This window comes from Passer montanus, unplaced genomic scaffold, assembly GCF_014805655.1.
Source record: "Passer montanus isolate IOZ18808 unplaced genomic scaffold, ASM1480565v1 scaffold123, whole genome shotgun sequence".
Lineage (NCBI taxonomy): Eukaryota > Metazoa > Chordata > Aves > Passeriformes > Passeridae > Passer > Passer montanus.
Window position 1 is genome coordinate 575316 of NW_024359056.1, and position 23270 is coordinate 598585.

The 23270-nt window shown below is 48.7% G+C and overlaps 1 protein-coding gene across 1 annotated transcript in view; it reads right to left on the minus strand.

The window, feature by feature from the left end:
* Nucleotides 1–23270, minus strand: part of DOCK5 (dedicator of cytokinesis 5) — an 81033-nt gene that overhangs the window by 46538 nt on the left and 11225 nt on the right. Inside the window, 13 exon segments of the mRNA XM_039698364.1 lie at nt 196–299; nt 1284–1422; nt 1940–2333; nt 3766–3838; nt 4730–4859; nt 5694–5775; nt 6419–6576; nt 6735–6870; nt 7590–7738; nt 10804–10900; nt 11659–11714; nt 12593–12633; nt 18827–18910. Coding sequence (XP_039554298.1) covers nt 196–299; nt 1284–1422; nt 1940–2333; nt 3766–3838; nt 4730–4859; nt 5694–5775; nt 6419–6576; nt 6735–6870; nt 7590–7738; nt 10804–10900; nt 11659–11714; nt 12593–12633; nt 18827–18910 — 1643 coding nt within the window.

The following is a 23270-nucleotide window of genomic DNA, read 5'->3' on the forward strand; positions in this document are numbered from 1 at the left end:
TCATTGTCTGAGTTCCTAGTTTCAGGGATAAGCTGCCCATACTGCAAATGAACTGAGCTATTTCCAAAGCCACAGAGTTCAGGAGGATTGCCCACCTAACACACACATTTTGTAGCTTTCTACTGCTTGGAAGATCAGCCAGGAGAGAGTTTTGGTGAGTTAAACAAGAGACAAGGCTGGAAATGCCTAGGTTACCTTGTAAACAATCAAATTGTGTTTGCCATCCTGCAGCGTTGTCCCATCTGCATTCATCAGCTTCACAAAGCCCATGCCAAAAGCTCTCTCAGATCTATCCCTGGCTGCAAAACAGGAGAAATCTTCATTAGCAATGTCTTATTCATGTCCACACAATCCAAAATGCAGCCCTCTAACCCCATCAGCAGCTGTATTTAATAGGTAACTGCAGCTACACAAACACATCCTCCTGGAGCATCTCCCACACACGATTTTAGTGGTTTTTGCCCTGACAGATAGACAATGATGGTTGGACTCCTTGATCTTAACAATTCAGTGATCCTCTGATACAGAATTCTATAGGTATTTTTGGCTGGGATTTTGGTTCCAGCAGCTGTATTTAATAGATAACTGCAGCTACACAAACACATTCTCCTGGAACATCTCCCACACACAATTTTAGTGGTTTTTGCCCTGATAGATAGACAAATTGACAGTTGGACTCCTTGATCTTAACAATTCAGTGATCCTCTGATACAGAATTCTATAGGTATTTTTGGCTGGGATTTTGGTTTGTGAGCTGTGGATATGGAAGCATGTCACTGCCAGGTGCCTTTGAGATCCTTTCAATGCCTGAGCCTCACATTATTGATCTCATTTCAGGGCTGTGAAGTGATCTGATGGAACTTCTGGCTCTAACTCTCTCATTAGCCTTTTATTAGCCTAATTAGAAATCCTCCTATAGGAAGATCATTAGAAGCCCACCAAGCCTTGCAGTGAATTTTGGGAAATCAATTAAAAGCAACATCCTACAGTGAGAAGCCAAAGTAATAACAAACATTCATCATTGTCTTTTGGGGGGAGAAACTGTTGCTCCTTACCAAATTTCAGTTTCAGGACAAAACCAGCACCAAACTCTGGGTGCAAAAAATGTGAATGATTTTTGGTTTTTTGCTTGCCACAAAAGTGGGAGTAAGTAAACTGAACAAGAAGAAAATCCGTAACACTGTGACTCAGCAGAAATGTGAGTTCTACACTCAGTGGGAGTGTGAGGAGCAGTGGGAGTGTGATTTTTTTAAGGATTCTGCAGGTGTCCCTTCCTCACTCACATTCCTGCGACGAGCGGTGACGGAACGTGAACCTCAGGTGGCAGCGACTGACTTCTTCTATGGCAATGGCCACCTGCATGGGAGAACAGGATGAAAACAGCATTCCCTCTGCCCAGCCACTCTCCAGCACATCCCGGTGCTGTTTTACATCAGTCCTGGTTTGCACACAGAGGAGGAACGCAGTTGTTGATGTTCCTGGAAAAGGGCTGTTGACAAGTTAGACTACCCGACCCTTGAGCAGACTAACAATGTGTGTTATTGTCTTAGAATTAGTAAGGGATTTTTGTAAGAAGGAACAAAAAGGCTTGATTGTAAAGAATTTGATGGTATATGTTGAAAACTTCTCTGTGCATTCTAAATCAGTCTCTGATTGAGGTTCTGATTAACAACTGGCAAATTGCTAAAGAGACCTCTTGAGCTGCGTTTGTTCTCCTTCCTGCAAGGGGTCCTGCAGGGGATTACAAATGCTGCCTCCTCCTTTAAACAAAAACTGTCGATATGACAGTTCAGTCAGAGAAACAGATCACTTTCCCAGGAACTGCTCTGGGAAAAGCTGTGAGAAGGCTGAGAGAAAGAATTAAAACAATCTTGCAGCTGGTGCTTCGTCCAAACACGAACTGGAGTCTCAAGTGTCTTCAACCCAGACCCAGAGAAACCAATATAAATGTATGACTAGCAAGCAAGCGAGGAGCTGGAGGAGCTGTTCTCATGGAAGTTTTGTCTGGTTCTATCTGGATTTCAGCTCCGTGTGTGATGGGGTGACAAAGGGACAAAGTGAGAACCGTGGCAAACACCATGCCCTGGGCTCTGGGAAGGGATTAAACTCCACTAAGCCTTGATTCCTTGACTTTCACCACCCATTTATTCCCTGGGAGCTCCCCCAGGCCAGGTTTCCCCCAGGCTGCACCTTGGCCTTTGTGGTTGACCTCCTTGGCAGCGATGACTTTGTTGAAGACAGAGGTGAGGGGCTCGTTCTCGCCGATGACGTGGGAGGTGATCAGGGGGGACATGATCAGCTGGCGCTGCCTGATGTAGGTTTCCATGGCAATCCTGGGCAGGAGGACCACAAAACCAGCATCAGGAATTGGGACAGACAGACACCAGCCACATACAAGGAGAGGGCTGGCCAACAGCCGGCTGGTTTCCAAATAAATGTGGGTTTTTTTAAGGATTCCATGGGGATTTTCATTCCTTCACCTGCACAAAATCCATTTAAACCTTCACACTAGGAAATGCATCACAGTCTATCCCTCAGGCCTAAGGCAAGTGACACTGACCTCAGAAGCCCTGACTTCAGGTTTCCCTCAGAGCTGTCCCTATGCAGATTAACTATGGGTAAACTAATATAAGTTACTATAAATTAATGACTGCTGTGACAAAACCTATGGGTTGAACCCATCCCTTGTCACAAACAAGACTAGTGAGGTTTGGATCTCAACCCTGACTTCACTCCTGTACCCACACCACCAATAATGAGGGAGAAATGAGGTCTCCCCAGGCTGCCCACCCTGGTATCCAGCTGGGGGTCTGAACTCAGCCTTGTTGGAGCAGAAGAAAAATGGGAAAGAACTCCAAACCAACAAAACAAAAAACAAATCAAACAAACAAGTAAAAAAAACCAAAAAACAAACAAACCCCAAACCAAACAAACAGAAACCCAAAGCCAAACCAAAATAAAAACCCCTAAACAAATAAAAAATAACCAAGCAAACCCAAAAAAAAAAAAACCAACAAAAAAAACACGTAGCAGACTAACGTTATTCTGCAAAGGGAAAGCCATCCTTCCAAGCCCTGAAAGGGCAGGGAAACAAACCCAAATCTCCCCTGAAAATACACTGTAATAACAAATGGCTGCAGCCAATGCTTTGCTCTATTTAGGGCTGTAACAACAAGGCTGGGTCTACCCAAACAAGCTCCATTTTTGTTACTCTAATGTGCCAAAAAAAGGGAGCAGTCAGAGCAGGCAGAACAAACACACAAGTCTAACTCTCTGTGCAGAAATGCAGAACTCATTGGGGCTGGAATCTCTTCCCCAGGAAGAGGGAGAAACCCCTTCCCTATGACTGACCCAGACCAGGAAACACGGGCAGGGAGTGGCACAGAGGGTGCACACAGCAGGGACAAAAACCTGTCTCTGCTCAGCCTCTCTGAAAATCCTGCCTTTCAACCCCCCCAGAATTTTGTAAGCCACACCCCCCCAGCCCCACAATATTATTTTGCTCTGTGCTCCTCTTCCTCACCCCACAGGTACCCAGAAATTCCAGCTGCACTGCAAAAATCCCCAAGCAATTGATTCTCTGACAGAGCCATGAAAACCAAGGGGAACAAAGGCTCCCAAGGGGTGACAGAAACCTCTCCCTGCAAAGAGCTGCTGCTGCTATCAGCTGATCCATCTGCAGAGCCCCTGGGGCTCTGCCAGGCTCCCAGACACATCTGGCCTGCTTTGCCCAGGGGTGGGGTGAGCTCTGAGCCCAGTACTCACTGCTGGAAGGGGATAAAATGCTGCTTTTCCTCGTCGTCCACCTTGCCGTGGATGATGTCAGTGATGTCCATCACTGCAACGACAGCAGAGTGTCACTCAGAGCTGCCAAGAACCCAGGGAGAGCTTTGCCCTCTCAAAATGGAAACAACAAGGGGTTACTTTGGGCCAGTGTCACTCAAAATGAGGGCTCTGAGCGACCTGGGGTAGTGGAAGGAGTCCTGGCCATGGCAGGGGTGGAACTGGATGGGATTAAGGTTATTTCCAACCCCCAAAAAATCTGGGATTCTGTGACAGAATGGAGGGCATCACTCTCATTTTAACTTTTCAAAAAGCACATTTACATTGATGTGCATGTCAGCCCATAGCTGACAGTGTGACTATATTGAACACATATATATTCACACACAATATATTCAATATTCAATATATATTCACACACGTTCAGTGTGAATATACTGAATACACCCTGATAAAATACTCTTATATAAAATACACTCTCTGAGAAAAAACAGGTGGGACTGGCAGAGGAATTCCACTTATATTCAAATGCTGCTTTCTTGGAAATTGATTTCCACCAAGGATTTCAAGCAAGCCCCTTCACAAGAAATCCCAGGAATACAATAAGAATTGTCAGTCTGGTTCACCCAAGTTCCTTTAAACCTCCAGCTTTATCCTGTGAGTCCTGAGGAGCAAATCCCACCCTGCTAAGGCCCTGAGGAGTGTGCTGCAGCCTGGCAGCCTGCTATCTCTGTGGGAGGTGACAAAGTGAGCAGTGACAGTGCTGGATCTCCAGCTACCCCCTTCATGAAAGGTCTCACAGGGACAATTCATCCTCCCTGGAGCAGAGCTGCTGGCCCTGGCAGCTCCCAGGCTGTGCTGGCACCTACAGCACACAGCTGCCAGCTCCCAGCCCCGTGTCCCCGTCCCCCCAGGGGTTTCTGGTGCCCCGGGGGGCAGTGCCCACCTGCCACGCCGAAGGGCCTGCGGAGCCCGCAGGTGTGCTTCTTGCCATCCTTCAGCTCCATGTGCCCCACCCGCACGATCTGGCACACCAGGCTGATCCGGGGCCTGATCAGGTCAGAGCTGCTCAAGTCCTGAAAAAGAGTTCACATCTACTGCCATCAATGTCCTGAGTGGAAAAGAAGAAAGAAGGAGAGAGGGAGGGAGGGAGGGAGGGAAGAAGGGAGGGTGTAGTAGAAGCAGGCAATGCCCCAGCCAGGGAAAAATGTGCTCTGACTCCATGATTTCAGAAGGCTGAACAATTGCCTGATTAAGCTATACTGTATTACACTAATACTATACTAAATTACATACTAATGAGATAATAAACTAAGGAGATACTAAAGAAAAACCCATGACTGTGTGAGGCAGCCAGGACACAGCTTTGACCCAAGTGGCCAAGGAAACAAAACAACCTTCGCCAGTGTCCAGTAACCAAATCACTTTGGGTAAACAGTCTCCATAACACATTCCACATGTGCCAAACAACAGGAGCAGTGAATAAAGATAAGAATTGTTTTCTCTTCTCTGAGCTTCTCACTGCCTTCCCCAGGAAAAATCCTGGGAGAGAGAATCATGGCTCTCTCTGTTCAGAGAATGTGAATGCCACACGAAGGGCTTTGTTGGGTTCTACACAGGTAAGAATGGTGGCCCTCTGGATCTGGAGGGAGACCACGAGGGGCAGGGACACACTGATAGTGCCAGGACACAGGGCCCAGAGGGCAGGGAGAGATGGGATACTGGGAGAAATCCTCCCCTGTGAGGGTGGGGAGAGGCTGGGATGGAATTCCCAGAGAAGCTGCCCCTCAATCCCTGGAAGTGTCCAAGACCAGGCTGGGGCACCCTGGGACAGTGGGAGCTGTCCCTGCCCATGGCAGGGGTGGCACTGGATGGGATTCAGGTCCCATTCTGGGCTTCTCTGAACTTACAGTAAACACTGCTTGGAGGTTGTTCAGTTTCTCAATTTCTTTAGGCATCCCATTGCTGCCCCAACGAACCAGGTAATTTTCACTGCAAAGAGAGGGAGAAAAAGTAAATTCTAACAAATCAACACCTGCCATCTTCATTGCCTGGCAGAAGCCCAACAGCATTTTGGCATTTTAGGAATATTTGACCAATCTTTTATCCCAAAATGTCTCTGAAGTGACTCACTCAATGGAGGCAGGATGGGGTGAGCCCTGGCAGCTGCTTCCCTGGACAATTCCCACTGCATGGCCACACCTGATAACTGCAGTGATGGACACAGAGTGTTCCTGACACAGAACTGCCTCCCTGATAAAGCTCCTCATATCCTCCCAGCTCTTCAGATGAGAACTGGCACTGACTGGATAGCAATCATTTAAATCCATTATTTACTGGGAAACAATTAATAAAATGCTTAACCAAGGCTTGCAGCCACAGCAGGGAAAGTTAAGAATATAAAAAGTCAGTGTGGGATCAAACAAATACCCAGCTTTAGGAGGGACAATGCCTGGACTTCCTATCTCTCTGAAATTCATTCCAAAGTAATTGGAATTAATTTTCCCCCACTGGGGCAGCAACCAACAGAACTGGAAAACATCTGCTGGATCTCCCTTTCTAACCCGCTGACTTCCACGAATGATCACCCTGATGACTAAATTGCTTAAGAATTTCCAAAAAAAAAAGCCCCTACCTGATGAATTTGGAGAGGTCAGGGTCATAGAGGCTCATCAGCAGCTCTGCATCTTCCCCAATGTTGCAGACAAAGTTCTTGAAGTTCACATAGAGGCTGTAAGTGTGTGTGGAGTTGAATATTGGCTGTCCCCGGAGGTCCAAACTCTGCTGCAGGGACTGCAAAGAATTCCATATTTCCATTATATTTTATATTTCCACTATGAACAAACACAGGAGATTTAGTTCTGCTGCCAGGGGAGCACAACATTAAGAGGAATATAAAACCTCAGTGGGCACAGAGACTGAAGAGGGCAAACCAGGAACGCCAGAGGTACCTTCTCCTCCTGGATCCTCTCATCAATCCTCTTGGATGCAGTTTCATGGGCCTTGAAGAGGGAGATTGTGCTGGTTTCATCTGGGTCCAGGATGTTCCCGTTGTCATCTCGGACAACCAGGTCCAGACCCAGGATCCTGGACAGCCCCAGGAGACAAAAAAAGAGCCAGAATGTGGGAGCAGCCAAGATCAAATCACTGCCCCTGCTGCCAGTGCTCAACATCCCACTCCTTGGAATAACCTCACTCACTGCTGGTTTTCCTGCCTCAAAACACTCCTCCCTCCCATTTTACCATTAAAAGGAGAAGCAATTGTCAGGTAACTCATCCTAAGGTGACACCTCCCTCATTCCTGCTTAAATGGCTTCGGTTCAAAGGTGGATGAGTATCTACCAAGCTCACAGACTGCAGATGATTGTTATTCTTTGCCATAAGCTTCTTCTTCATTCACTTACTGGACCTGAATCACAGCTGACAGGCAGATAAATGAGTCCAGGAGGCTGCAAACCACTGAGGGCTGGGCTGTCTGTGGAGTCCTGCCCCTCAGCTGCTGATAAAGCAGAGCATTTCCCCACCACATCCAGACCCAGGCACACACTGTGCTCCGAGGGAAAGGCCACCCTGTGCCAGGATTTGTGCAGAATTAAGAGAGGAGAAGTCCTGCCAAGGCACAGAGATCTGTGGCACACCAAGAACCAACGGCTCCATGTCCACCTGCCAGGTGGCCATGCTGTCACAGGGACTCAAAGCTGCCATTTCACCTCATGTCAGCCTAATTCAGTGCCTGCTTTTGCATTAGGAGCCTTCCCTGGGGTTTGGGAGCCTCCTCTGCCCTCCAGGTGGAGTTTGGAGCTCACCTGTTGCCATAGTCAATCTTGGCAGTGACTTTTTTCTTGAGCTCAGCCAGTTCATCCTTGGGCAGGGTCCCGGAGAGGATTTGGGATCTCCACTCTATCAGGCTGTAGGTGAGCTGCTGGACGTGCCTGAACTGCGTGGTTTTGTTGTTCTGAGACAAAAAAAAAAAAAAAAAAAAAAAACAAATTTTAATAAAGGAAAACTTGGGAACCTTAGCTCAGCAACCCTTCTGAAATGTGTGCAGCTGCAGAACCACACAAGTTTTATACAACTAAAAATACCTGGCACTTTGTGACACCACGAGATCAGAGCCATGCAGTAAATTCTGCAGCACTTGGCACTGCCAAGGTTTAAGTGCCTTTAAGATCTTTAAGTGTCTTTAAGGGCTTTACCTTTCCCTGGGACATTATTTCAGAAAAACCTCACCCACTAAAAACAGACCTCTGGTGATTTCCAGCACTTCCAGACTGCTCTGATGGAGGTTTTTTATCAAGAGGACAGAGAAATGATGGTAAAAGACCACAACTGAACAAGGACACTGAACAAAACCTGCCTGGTGAAGAGTCCCCTCCTGCCATTCCTTCTGTTACCATCTCCAACTAATGAAAACACTTCCCATGCCCTTCACTGGTTCCACCCCCATAAAATCAGTCCCATCCCCACACCTTGTTCCTGCACCTCCAAGGATGTAATTAAACATGGATATGTGGTAACCCACCCTGCATAGATAAGTAAACAAGCTTTTAAAGTGTTAGGGAGAACATTTAACCCATTAAAAAGAGAACCCAGGCTTCCCTCTCTCTGCCACCTCAGAGGGGCAGCTCCTAGGAGGATTCTGACCCTTTTCACAAGGAAGTGCCACAGATTTGAGTTACTGGCACAGTGATGAGGTTATTCAGCTCCAAAGGAGAAATTCCAGCCTAATTCAGTGCCTGGTTTAGCATTAAGAGCCTTCCCTGGGGTTTGAGAGCCCAAAGCCCAGGAGCTGAGTTTGGGTCACATCCCCTCTACAGCCAGGGCCACCTTCTGGTGCTCACGGGGGCTGGAGCTGTTCATGGTGAGCTGCAAACCCCTGCTCCCACCCAGCACAAAAAGAACCTAATTGCAATTATCTCCCATTCTCATCTCTGCAATGAACAGGAATGATATCAACTACTCGTATTTCCCTCAAATTTAAAGGTATGAAAACAATCCTCCCTTTGGTTTGGGTGAACACCAAGGTGCTGACGGGGGCTGCCTGAGTTTTTAGCTCTACAGAAAGGATATTTGAGATATATTTCATAAACAAAACAAACTCCCCATGTTCTTGTATAAAAAAATTTGCAAAGAAAAGGCAATTTGTGTGAATTTCCAGAGCAGACCTCAATTTGACCTGAGTTATCTCCACAGCTAATTCCTATTAAACCAATTAAAAACTCTCCCCAGTTTTGTATTTATTTTGCAGTGGAGATAAAGCCACTGCTGCAATGAAACCCACAGAAATTAAAGAAGTGAAATTAAATGCTGCCAAAATAAAAAATCCCCTCATGTTTCCTTTTTCTCCTCAAATGTCTCCTTCCTCCTTTAGCTTTTAAAAAAAAATTCTTTTAATACATACTACAGGGAAAATAAAATAAACTCCAATCCATTTTAAACCACAACATTTTCCAAACCTATTTTAAGACTCATAGTGGTTAAGCAGAGGAACATGAAAGATTTCTTCTTGTTAAAAAAAACCAGATTCTGAGGCTGGGATCTGAAAGTTATTCAGAAATAAAAAATGCCAGGAACAAAACTCTCTTTTCACACAGTAATACCATCACGTAGAGCTTCTCATTAAACTGAGAGGGTGGAACAAATTCTTGTGGTTTCGTGGCACACAAACACAACTTATTTGTGGCCTGGTGAAATTTCCAATAGGAAAACTTGCTCTGGGTGCACTGGGTGATTAGAGCTCATTTAAACTCACTCCCTCTTCTTAATTAAAGTATTGGAGCACATTTTGTGCAGGCTGAACTCGTTACTGCTCAGAGGAAAATCAAATTTGACTCTTTAACGTGCCTTTAAAACAAAGCAACTCCCTGTGGACTTATTTCTTTGAGCAAGAAGCACCTGCTGCAGGACAGTCCTGAGACCCCTGCAGTGCCAGGCTGGTGCCACTGCCGGGGTGACTCTGCTCAGGCTTTAGGGCACGAGAGCTCCTTCCCCACCCTGCTGAGAGCCCCAGGCACGCAGGCCTTGGAGCAGCCGAGGCATTCCTTCTGTGGGGCAGGGACAGGACCCAGGGATGGCTGGGGCTGTGCCAGGGAGGGTCAGGCTGGGGTTTGGGGAAGTGTTTTTGCCTCAGAGGGGCTGGCACTGCCCAGGGAATGGGCACAGCCCCGAGGCTGCAGAGCCCCAGGAGCCTTTGGGCCCCGCTCCAGGGATGCCCAGGGTGGGATTTGCGGTGGCTGTGCAGGGCTTGGGGCTGGATCAGCGATCCCTTCCAGCTCAGGACATTCCATGATGTGGTTTTTGACAATCACATCTCCCCCCACAAGACACCCCTGGTTCTGTCCCTTCCCCTGTTCTGCTCCCCAGGGACTCTCTGGGTGGGGATCAGCCAGGCCATGGAGCTCCCACAGCACTCCCAGCCCAGCAGAGCTCACCCCTGCCCACAGCTGTGTCCAAGCCCCACATCTGTGCCCAGCTGGGTTTTCCTGCCCTCATTCAGAGCTGGCACACCACAGGCAGGGCAGAGCCTGGATTTCCAGATGAGCTGGGCCTGCCAGCCAGCCCTGACAGGGTGCCAGGGTGACCGACCTGGGCCAGGCCCTGCTGCCCCAGGGCAGCGTCACCCACAGTGTCACCCTCCCAGTGCCAGATCCCACATCTGCACACCCAGAGCCCCCCATTGCATCACTCAGCTCTGCCAGGCAGAGGCACAGAGCGCCCTGCAGAGCCCAGGCTGAGCTCACCTGCACAGACACAGCCCCAGGCTGAGCTCACCTGCACAGACACAGCCCCTGGGCTCTCACCTGCACACACAGAGCCCTGGGCACTCACCTGCACAGACACAGCCCTGGGCACTCACCTGCACACACACAGCCCTGGGCACTCACCTGCACAGACACAGCCCTGGGCACTCACCTGCACACACACAGCCCCTGGGCTCTCCCCTCACAGACCCAGCCCTGGGCTCTCCCCTGCACAGACCCAGCCCTCTGCTCTCCCCAGCACACAGCCCTGGGCACTCACCACGTACAGCTTGTGCCAGATCACTGCCCACTCCCGCAGCGTGGCCGTCAGCTCCTGGCCGAGGGGCAGCTCACTGGGAATCACTGTCTCGTGCTGCCTGGGGAGAGAAGGGACACAACCAGGGAAAGGTTTCACACTCAGGGTTAAAACTGAATGGAAAACACCCTTTTCTGATAAACGTAGAAATGGAAGTTCCAGAGGAGTTGATGTTCACACAATTCACTCACACATGCTGTCGAGACCCTTAAGCTGTTCCCAGCACACGCATCCACATTCATCATCCATTTTTAATGCAAAATGCTGCAAGCTCCTCTCACTCCTCTTACTCCCAGTGGATCTGTTCCAAACCCAGCACAAAGTTTGGAAGAATCCCCACTTGCAATGGTAACAGTTACGTGATAATAACAGTTGAAAAAGAAGTGTTTTATAAAGTTCCTTCCTTTGCAGCCGCTCTTTTGCTCTCAGTTAATGAGCACAGACCCAGCTCAAGGAATCCAAGGAGGAGTCATTTCCTCCAGTGTTTTCCAAGACAGGAAGGAATCCACGCTCCTGCTGGGCCTTGGCTGCCAGCAGGAGTGTGTTATGACTTGCAGGAGTCCCCAGGAGAGCTGGATGGAGCTGGACTGAACTCCCCACCACGGACTTGTCCAGCAGAGCTTCCTTAACTCTGCAAATCATCTCCTGCTGCCCCTACTCCCGTCTGCTCTGCCTGCTCAGTTCTCTGAAAAATGGAATCATGCAGCTCAGAAGGTACACCCTGGGTTTGTGACAGCCACAGCTATTTAAATTGGTTCTTCTGGGGTTTAAATGGAATGAAATTCCCTGGGTTTTGCTGCCAAAGAAGTGCCAACCTACCCCCGGTCCTTCACGATGGCCTCTTTCAAATGGATGTAAGTTTCTGGGAAAATGCCCTAAAAATAAAGAGAGAAATTAAATAAATCAATCCTACTGTGGGATAGGATGTGACAAGAAGATATTTAACAAAAAACAGGGGAAAGGAGTAAGAAATGTCCCAGTATTCCAGGAAAAAAAGGACAGGGAGGAGCAGCAAGTTCCACATTGGCAACTCAAGAGAATCTGATTCCTTGTTTTACTCCAATGACCCTCATGACCCTGCAGGAAATGCTGGAAAATCCTGAAAATTATCAGTCGTTGCCATGAAATATTCCTGGAGTCCTCTGTCAGGCTACCCTGTGCTCCCTAGAAAAGCTCCCTCCACCAGCATCTGCAGAAATTCCCAAATTTTTGTTGTTACAGAGAAACCTTCTGGAAATGCTGGAATCCTCTTCTGTCCCCTTTTCTCTCCTCCTTACCCCTGAAAGCAGAGGCTGTGGGGGATGTTACACAGGAGAGGTGCCAGCACTCCTGGGGGAACCTGCATTTCCAGGCAGCTTCCAGCCCAAGCTCCAGCAGCTTGCCTGAGAGCCAGGGATGTGTCATTTCTGGAATATTTTCCAGTCAAAACTCTGATATTCCCATTAAATATAATTAATGCTGGATGTGCACAGGTCCCAGAGCATCGTGATAAAGCAATAAACTCCTGTATGGAGATGGGAACAGGTAATTTTGGAAGTTCCAACTGCATTCCTCATGCTTCCAGTGGAGGAATTCCCAACACATGGCTCTGAACTTTCAGCTCAAGGTCACTGATTTCTGTCCCTGAGGACAGGACACTGTGGCCAGGAGTCCTGCCTGAGGTTAAGACAAGAAATGCAGGAGTTTTCAGCACCAGATGGGGTCTGGCAAGGTGTGAAATTAAAATGGGAGTCACCCAGAAGTGAGGTCGTACCTTCTTGGATTTATTTCGGAGTGTGTATCCTCGGTACCAGCCTGGCAAAGCAAACACAGATATTCGTATTTAATAATTTCCTGCTGACAGCAATTAATACAAACTGTGATTCTCACCACCTTTCTACAACACCAATTTATTGAGTTTTCATCTGGGATCCACTCCTGGGGAGACACCTCTGTCTGCAGGAGCTGAGCTCCCTGCCCTGGCACAAACCCTGTTTATCAATCCCACCTTGGTTAGATCTGAAGATTGCAAGACAGAAGCAATAATTGTGCTGCCCAGGCCTCAGGAGCAGATGTCTCTGAGAGAACATTTCTCCTCTCGTTGGCACCTGGGTTTTAACCAGGATTTCCATGGAAAGGGTTGGGTTGGGAGGGACATTAAAGCCCATCCAAGGAGATTATGTCCAGCTGAGTGGCAGCATCAAGAAGGCAAAGGGGTTTAAGGGAATAATCAGGCAAAGAGGAGACAAGGCTGACTTCTCTGGGTTTGTTTTAAATTTTTTTTGTTGTTTTATTGTTGGTCCCCCCAATATTCCTACATTTATCAAAGAAGGTTCCTTAAAGAACCATGGATCTGACACTTCTCAACCATAAATTAGAGATTAGAATGGTTTAATTCATATTTTATTAAGTATTTTTATGTGCATGTCGTTGTATTTCTATTTATTTGTGTTCTGAAGTGTAGCTTTGTGCCCCTTCTGCAGCAATGGGGAGGTACCTCCACCTCAAAAACTCCAACATTCCAGTAATAAGTTAGGAGGAAAGAAATTCCACTGCTTTCCACAGGAGGAAAACAAGATTATCCATTGCTCATGGAGCCATGGATGAGGTCCTGGATTAGGGATGAGAAGATTTAGGTTCTATTTTTATCTAAGTTGTCATTAATTGAAGGGGAAAGCACAAATTACTCAGGGTGGGAGACAGAGCTGATGGAATTTACCAGGGGGGGTTTTGGTCCCATTTAACACATTCAGCCCTCTGACAGCACAACTTCCTCCTGTTTCAAAGGGCCCCCTGGCCTTCCCCCCATTCCTGTAAAATATTTTGCAATCATTGCACAAAAGCACGTTGGGCCTGATTGTGCAAAGCTGTTTCTGCAAGCACCTCGTGCAACTTCTGTCGGAATTCTGCTCCCACCTTCAATAACTTCACCCATCACTTCAAAAGGAACATCAGTCTTTGGGCAGTGGTCAATTAATCACATGATTTCTTCTTCAATAAAACCCCCCAAAATCTTAAAACTTCAGAGGAATGAGACTGTTTAAGTGTTTGAGTGTTTTCCTCAAGCAGAGATGGGCTAAAAACAGAGAAGGGTTTTGCAGCTGATGAGGACGTGAAAAATTTCAGCTGCCCCAACACCCAGACTGAAATCTGAGCGAAAACAGAAATATAAGCAGACTTGCAAAGAAATGACTCAAAGTTTGGGGTTGTTTTGTTGGGGTTTTTTAATTGATCAAGTCCTCAACTTTACCCTTCACTAAATGGATTTTATGGAGTATGGAAAAGAAAAATCTAAGGACAACACTCCAGTGATGATCAAGCTCTCCGCAGTGATGCAAGGCCAGGCCACGTGTGGGACCACAAGGTCCCTGTTCCTCCTCCTGGGGGCCTGTCCTGTCCCACAGCACTCAGGGCATTGCTTCACCCTGCCCAGGGGTGACTCAAACCAGCAACAAATTCAAGGTAAACTTCTTTTCAGCAGGACCAGAACCTGCCGGGGTCACGGTATGTGCGCACACATTCCTTCCACTCACAGCATGGCTTTTCCCACAGCTCCCCTGAAATCCTACAGTTAACAAGAATAATAAATCCTGCAGACTGGGAGAGATTCCCCTCAACAGCAGTGTCCTCCCAGCTCCCTGCTCAAGGGCAGACTCCCTGCACTGGAGCAGCCTCAAAGTCCTGGAGGCAGCAAGGTTCCCTCCTTTTCCTGGATTCTGCAGCTCGGGCTGAACCCTTGGCAGGCAGGAGGAGCACGCACTGCGTGTCTGCTTGTCAGGGGAAGGAGAAACCTTGGACAAAGGGCTCGTGCCCTTCTGCAGCCAGAGGCAGGAGGGGAAAACAAAGCCTTGCTCTGCAGCGTGGGACCTGAACTGACAACCCCGGGCTCTGCAGTGGGTTTGGCTGTGTTTGTGTAAAAGGGAAAGGGATGCAAGAAAAGAGATCTGAGAGCTCGCAGGTCTCCTACACAGATTGTTACTGGCACACAGCAGCATCCCTGGAAGTGTTTCCATCCCTGGAAAGGTTGGAGCAACCTGGGATAGTAGACGGTGTCCCTGCCCGTGGCAAGGGGTGGGACAGGATGATCTGAATGTCCCTTCCAACCCAACCATTCTATGGACATCAGCTTGGACTGGAAATACCTGGAACCTTCAGTTCACAATGCTCAGCCTGTGGTTTCCCTCTAACATCCTTCCCTATGTCCTTTGTAAAAGTCGGAGCTGAATTTCCAGGGGTATCACCCCCTGATGAATCCCTGGCAAAGGGGAGCTGCAGGTCAGAAAAATGAATCAATCACCCCCTGTGCTATTCCCCACCATGTTATTCCCCTTGTGTTATCCCCACTGTGTGATCCCCACTGTCTTATCAACCCCTGTGTGATCCCCCCTGTGTGATCTCCTGTTATCACTCTCTATGTGATCCCTCCCGTGTTATCATCCCTGTGTGATCCCCCCGTCTGTTATCTTCCCTCTGTTATCACCCCAAATCTTCCCAGCTGCACTCACCACCCACCCCAGCTGCATCAGCCTAACTTGGAAACTGGGGCTTGGAAAACAAGAGGTAAAGAGTGCTCACAGCTCAGCCCCAGTCTGGGTGGGATTTTGGGGTGTCTGTGCAGGGCCAGGGGTTGGGCTGGATGATCCCTGTGGGTCCCTTGCACTCAGGATTTTGTGATTCCAGCCTTTGCAGTGGCAGCAGAACCCAGCAGGGATTTTGCAATTTCAAGAAGTTTCCTGGCACTGTGAGGCAGCACAGGAGCAGCACCTGACTGCAGGGACTGCCCAGAGGGTTTGGGAGCCACCTCAGGAGAGGTTTGTGCAGCCCAGAACTGCCCCAAAGTGCACCCAAAATTCCCTTTATTGCCTGTGCCTGAGCCCCTGAGCTGTCTGTGTTGTGTCTGGCAGCCCTGGGAGCAGATAACATTTACTGCAAACACCAAACCCCAGCACCCACCCCAGGACTGCTGCTCCTGGCAGGAACGTGCCATGGATCCCCCTGGATGGATCCCTGCAGAGCCAGAACCCCAGAGCACAGCCAGCTCCACCTGGGTTCAGGAAATGCAGGAAGGTTCTGGATCAGGGAGCAGCAGCCCTGGGGACACGGTGGGATGTGCTCCTGAGCACCCTGAGCTGGGCAATGGCAGCCACAGCACCCAGGGGCTGCTGGACCCAGAGCCCCTGACAAACTCCCTGAGCCCCCACGAACTGCACTGCCAGCCTGGGGAATGCCCTCAGCTATGGGCAGGGCAAGGGGAGCCAAAAACGACTGCACAGAGCATCCCCCAATGCCAAAATTTACTGTATCCCAAAAACGACTGCACAGAGCATCCCCCAATGCCAAAATTTACTGTATCCCAAAAACGACTGCACAGAGCATCCCCCAATGCCAAAATTTACTGTATCCCAAAAACGACTGCACAGAGCATCCCCCAATGCCAAAATTTACTGTATCCCAAAAACGACTGCACAGAGCATCCCCCAATGCCAAAATTTACTGTATCCCAAAAACGACTGCATCCCCCAATCCCAAAATGACTGCACAGGGCATCCCCAACCCCAAAAATGATTGCACAGAGCATCCTCAACCCCAAAAATTACTGCACCCCAAAAATGACTGCACCGGGCATCCTCAACCCCAATAATGACTGCACAGGGCATCCCAAACCCAAAAAATGACTGCACAGGGCATCCCCAACCCTAAAAATTACTGAACAGGGCATCCACAGCCTCAAAAATGATTGCACAGGGCATCCCCAACCCCCCAAAAAATAACTACCTAGGGAATCTCCCAGCCCCAAGAAATGCCTTCACAGGGCTTCCTCCTCCCAACCCCAAGGAATTATTTTATAGGGCATCTCTCAACCAGCCAAAACGATTTCACAGGGCTTGTCCCAACCCCCAAAAATTATTTCACATATTTCCCATATTCACATATTCACATATTTCATCATTTCACAGGGCAATTCCCAGACCCCAAAAAATGACTCCACAGGGCATCATCCAACCCCTAAAAATTACACCACAGGGCGTGTCTCAACCCTCCAAAAAATGACTTCATGGGGAACCTCCCAGCCCCAAAAATGACTCCACGGGGCATCTCCAGCCTTTCCTCCCCCAGAGCCCCCACCCTGCTTCCATGGAAACTTTTCCTCAGTCGAGGCTTGTGTGTCCAGATAAGAGCAGTGATTAGAGAACAAAACCAGTTTTTATCAGCTCTGGTGGTGAGCAGGCAGCATCAGCATGAAAAGGAGCAGAAAAAGCCTCTTGTGAGAACATTTATCCTCAAAACCAGAGCCACAGAGAGCTGAGAACACAGCTGAGAGCTGATATCCCCCAAAAAAAAGAGATTCAGGAATACACAAGCTCCTCCCAGGCAGGCAGAATATCAGAATGGGGAGGGGTTGAGGTGATTTTACAGGAAATTAGAGCAGACCCACAGTGGAGTCACCATCTCTGCACCTCCCCCTGTACACTCCCAACTGTCTGGCCTGGATTTCTGGCTGCTCTTGCTGGGAAAGGGGATTTTTGGTGCCCTGCAGGAATTCCGAGGTGCCTCAGCCACAGATTCCTGCTCCCCACTGATGCCTCAGCATATGGGATCCATCACTTTCCCCTGCACACATGAAAACATTCCCCTCTTTCCCAAATTATTCGCAGGCAATTTTCCCCTGACAGAGCTCCAAACTGGGAGATTTCAGGCCAAAAAAAGGGTGCCATTTATGTACTCATTCCCTGTTCCTGTCTCTGTCCTGACAGAGCTCCAAACTGGGAGATTTAAGACAAAAAAAGGGTGCCATTTATGTACTCATTCCCTGTTCCTGTCTCTGCTGAACTGATTACAATAATAGGGGCTACACAATGATAAAAAATTAAAAACAGGGAGAAATAAATAAATCCCCTCAAATTTTGGCAAGTCCAAGACGCCTCCTCTTCCCGAGGGAGTTTTCCTCCTCCTGCCCTGTGTCTTTTTGCAGAACCATGTCATAAATCAGTGATTTCCACAGGGTATTTCCCCTTTTCCCCTCTCCCCCACCACGGTCACCCACAGAGGGGTAAAACCACGACAGACTCTGCCAGGACTGGGAGCTGCTGCTGAGGAGGGAAAGGGAGCAAAGGGCCAAGAACAAACTGCTACAGGAGCAGCTCCCTGTTCTCAGTGCTGAGCCAGAGCACAGAGTCTGCATTCAAACTGATGCTGCTTTGTGAAAATAATTGGATTTATATTTTACCTTTGAGTTTTGGAGAGGGAAGCAGTGACCAGAGCATTCCTTGAAATGATTGAATGGCTCTGTTCCAGTCTTAACACTGAAATCTTTGTCAAAGAATCAAATTTTATAGGGAGGGTTGAAACACTCAAGTGTCATTTTAATCTTTAAATTAAGAAGTTTGTTCACTCTGTGGTTTGCATTAAGTTATTATGAAAAATGTCCCAGTGAAGGACTAGGAGAAACAGCCTAAAAAGGGCATGGAAGCTCCACAACTGGAGCATTTTAAGGACATTTAATGCCAGTTTGTGATATTACAACTCAAAACAACCTGAATTATGAAATAATCCGCCCTTTCCTCTCCTTTTCTGTCATCTACTCAGATCAAGAACTAACTCAGGTTAAAAGCTAGGGGTTTTTCTTAAATTATTATTCTTATTTTCCAGCAGGATCAGTTGATCCCATGAGCCTGGCCTGGCCCAAAGAGGAGCCAAAGCAAAGAGGTGAAAAACAGCAGTGAACAGCCAGAATTCAATGTTTCTCTCTCTTTTATTGCTGCCTTGAGATGAAACCTTGGTGAAACCTTACCTTTATAAACTCTGCCTGGAACAGCACAGAGATGAGAAATCCTCTGCACTTCTACATTTTTAACACTATTCTAAAAATTAAGATGCTACAGCAGCCACTACGCACCAAATCTGTGCTTTGGGGTGTAAAAGAAGTTGAAAATACAGATCTAAAATTTGAAAAAGAATCTTGATTTGTTCCTGTTTTCCCTTCAAACCCCCTGTGAGCTGCACCTACCTTCGTACATCTCCAGGATGTGAACAGTGTCCCCCACCTGCAGGGACAGCTCCACGTCCTGCACGGCATCGTAGTTGTAGATGGCTGAAAAATGGGGAGAAAAGGGGCAAAAGAGAGCCATGAAAACCATGAACCATGAACCATTTCCTTTGGGAAAGGCGATAAAGGGATGAAGTCACTCTGGGTATGGAATACACTGGGAAAGGACATAATGGATGTATTTCCAGATTTTATCATGAAGTATCACTAACAGAGAACAAAGGTGGGGTTTTACCTTCCAGACAGGCCTGGGACACTTCTGCAGGAGCTGAACATTCCCACTTTGCCAAAACCTGCCCTCAGAGCTCACCACCCCCTCAGGCACAACAAGTTCTGGAATTATCATTTTCAGTCTTTCTCAGGAGTAACTCCAGCATCAGAAAACATCAGAAATGGGATGTTAATAAAAACCACCCCCAATCCAGACTCAAACACTCCTTTCCCAACCAAATCACCCTTGTTTGCTCTGCCCAGCCAAGAACCAATTTTAGCACCAAAACTTGGGATTCTGTGCCAATTTAATCCCTCCCAAAGACAAAGTTAAGCTGGATGCTTATGGGATTTCCAGGGGGAAGAGGATTAAGTGCAGGAGCCCACACTCCTGGAGTTCCCTTTCCCTGGGACCTGCTGCAGCTTCACTGGGCAAAGCAGAGCCCTCCCTAGCACCAGGCAAGAAAGTGTAAATTAAATTTGCTTTCAAACCAAGACATAAAATCAGTGAAATGCTTTGCTGTGGTTCAAGGAATTGTCAGCAAAGTCAGAGCAGGTCAAACCCAGACCACCTAATTTATTTAAAATACTGATTTAAGAATAGATCATATCCTAAACGCAGCAATGAAATCTTCCCAAAATTCCCATATTTATGTATCCCTGAGGAAATCCATTGGTGAAGAACCACATTTGTTTTTAACAAAGCAAAAAAAAATCACCCAAACATTTTCAGAGAATTCTTGAGACTTCCCAAAGTTTGTGTTTAAGCTCTGGACTGGGACTGAAATAAATAAATAAAAACCAGAGCTCTTCTGCCAGGAAATTCCCATGAAGTGCTCCCATTCCCAGGGGATGAGGTGCTGTGCCTCCTGGCAGGGCTCCAGCACATCCTGGGGCTTTCACCACCGGGAATTCTCTCCCAGATTGGAGCTTTCTTCAAAATATTGTGGCTACAAATCTCCCAGCAGGAGCAGGCTGGGGATCCCTGCAGGACCCGATCCCAAGCAGGGACAGCTTCCTCTGCTGCAGGGGTTTGTCCCCAGGGCCCCAGTTTGTGTCACAGATACATGGACAATGCTCTGAACCCATTATTTCCACAGGATTACCGGAATTTTAATGGATTTCTGCTCCTAAAAGCTGCTTCTGCACCCACCTTCCTCTTCCTCCCCACAAAGGGGCTGGAAATCAGGATGTTAAAGCTGACTGGTGAGCTGGGTGTGCAGTTCACACACCTTAAAGACCCCAGAACTGGCCTATAAGTAAAAATTCCATTCACATCTTAACAGAAAAATCTGGATAATGCTCATGGCCAGAGGTGGACGTGAATGAGAAGCGTGGAATTGGTTTGGGTTGGGAGAGATTTAAATCCCACCCAGTGCCAGCCTTGCAGGGCAGGGGCAGCTCCCACTGTCCCAGGGGCTCCAGCCTGGCCTTGGGCACTGCCAGGGATCCAGGGGCAGCCAGAGCTGCTCTGGGAATTCCATCCCAGCCCCTCCCACCCTCCCAGCCAGGACTTCCTTCCCAATCTCCCATCCATCCCTGCCCTCGGGCAGTGGGAGCCATTCCCTGTGTGCTGTCCCTCCATCCTTGTCCCCAGTCCCTCTCAGCTCTCCTGGAGCCCCTTCAGGCTCTGGAAGGGCTCTGAGCTCTCCCTGGAGCCTTCCCTGCTCCAGGTGAGCACTCCCAGCTCTCTGCTCTCCAGGTGACATCCCCAGCTCTCCCTGGATCTCTCCCCTCTCCAGGTGACATTCCCAGCTCTCCCTGGATCTCTTCCCTCTCCAGCTGACATTCCCAGCTCTCCTTGGATCCAGGTGACATTCCCAGCTCTCCCTGGATCTCTCCCCTCTCCAGGTGACATTCTCTCTCCCTTTCCCAGGTGACATCCCCAGCTCTCCCTGGATCTCTCCCCTCTCCAGGTGACATCCCCAGCTCTCCCTGGATCTCTCCCCTCTCCAGGTGACATTCCCAGCTGTCCCAGCCCTGCAGAGGGGTCCCAGCCCCGGAGCACCCCCAGTTCCCCTCCAGGTCCCTGTGGCGCTGCAGGGCTGCCACACCCAGGGATTCCCACACACAATCCCCACATGCCCTGGCTTTTTCTGGGACAATCACTCATTATACAAACACCAGGCTGCATTTTTCCCATAAACTGCTGCCCAGGGAAAGGTGGGTGGACACAGGCCCAGCCTTTCTGTGGGAACACAGAGTTAATTCAGCGCCAAGAGCACCAGCGAGGACCCAGCCGTCCCCTTCCCCTTCCTAAAGATCACAGCAGCCACAAGACAGAACTGACCCCTGCTTTCCCCCTGCCTGCTCCACCAGGCAGGTTTCACATCCCAACACGCAGCATTTACAACCTGGAGGAACTCCCACATCAAAAAAAACCCAACAAAAAAAGTCAATTTTATCTTTCCTTGCCATGCCAGACTGTACTAAGCCAGAACAGAGGGTCACTGTCTGAAACCTCCTCCCTCGTGCTCTTGTACAAGATTATAAAAGACAAATTGCTGGCATATTTTCCCTGGGAACTTTGCTGGTTGGAAGTGATGTTTCCTGCTGCTGGAAGTCAGAGCTGTTCCTCAGCCATCCCATCTGCAGGGATTTGTGCTCTGAGCCCCCTCCGTGACCTCTCACCGACTTGAAAGGAAAAGGAAGCTTCACAGCACAAACATGGGCATGGTGTGGAAAAATAAAACCCCTTCACTTAAATCCTGACAGAGCAGCGAGAAAGGAAGAAGGAAAAATAATACAGGGACTTTTGTATTCAAATTTGCAGCAATATCTGAAGTTAAGTCTTTTTGCTCCGAGCTAAACTTAGCTGTGATTTTGTCCTTTGAAATTCACTTCAGAGTGCTGATCCTGCTTCTTTTATCATCCCAGATGAAAAGCAGCACTGAAATTGAGGAAATTTAATCCAAATAAGGAGGTAGAGGTGGAAAACACGAGCTTGGGTTTGTTTAATGATAATTTCTTTGAGCACAACTGGAGGCAACGTCTCGGTTTGGTTTAGTGCTTCAGTTTGGTTAAAAGCTGAAGAATGTGTTTTCCAAGTGCACCCGGCCCATGGAATCCCTCAGGATTGGAAAGGGCAGCAGATAATTCCATGAGCAGTTGGTTTTATGGCACAGCCAGGGCCAGAAGGTGAAGATAAGCAGCAATTTTCCTGCTCCAGGGCAGAGGGTGATTCCTCAGCGGGGCTGGAGGAGGAACCCTCAGGGCATTGCACAACCTCGGGGGATGCTCTGCCCCAAAGTCACCCCAAAGCAGGGACTGCACGGTGGCAGAGGGAGCCTGGCAGAGCCAGGGCTCAGGAGGGTGCTCAGGGAGCAGGTCTGGCCCCGTCACTGCCCTGGGCCACCAGGCCAGCCCAGCACACACCCCTGAGCACGGCACCACAGCTCACACAGGGCACGCCTCAGCGCCAGGCACGGGGCACAAAGCAAAAGAACAGTTCCACTGCAGGTGAAAACCCCAAAACACGCTTTAAAACCCACAAAGCTCCTCTTTGTGCAAGAGCCCCCGGAGAAGCCTCGGTGTGCAAGAGGTCTGTGAGCAGCTCATGGAACCTGAGCTGGGTGGAACCAGGGACAGATGGGGCATTTCAGGAGAAAGGGCTTCAAAGTGACACAGGGGAGGGTTACATGGGATGTTGGCAAGGAATTCCTCCCTGTGAGGGTGGTCTGGAGCTCCCACAGAATTTGTGGCCCCATCCCTGGAAGTGTCCAAGGCCAGGTTGGAGAGCCTGGGACAGGGGAAGGTGTCCCTGCCATGGCAGGGGTGGGATGGGATGAGCTGCGAAGTCTCTTCCAACCCAATCATTCCATGATTCCATGCTTCTGTTAATTCTAGACCCATTTTGCCCAGATTCATTCCTTTTCAAGACTGCCCTAAAGGCCAAGCCGGGCTAAAACGCCTCAAAATGCAAAGAGAAGGAAGCAGCAACTGCCACCCACAATTTCTGTGTAACTCAAATCAGAAGGAAATGGAATCTTTCCCTCCACGAGGGCACTTGAAATGTGCATTACTGGCCTGGAAAACAGAGCCCCTGCAAGATCCATTATCTCAGAGCTGGCTCTGAGCCCCCCCTGCCCCACCCACCACAAAGACACAACAACCCTGTCCAAATGCCACGTCCCGCTCCCCCTGCCCTCCCCTCTGCCAGCAGGGGCTGGGGCTGCTCCCCAGAACAAAGGATTCC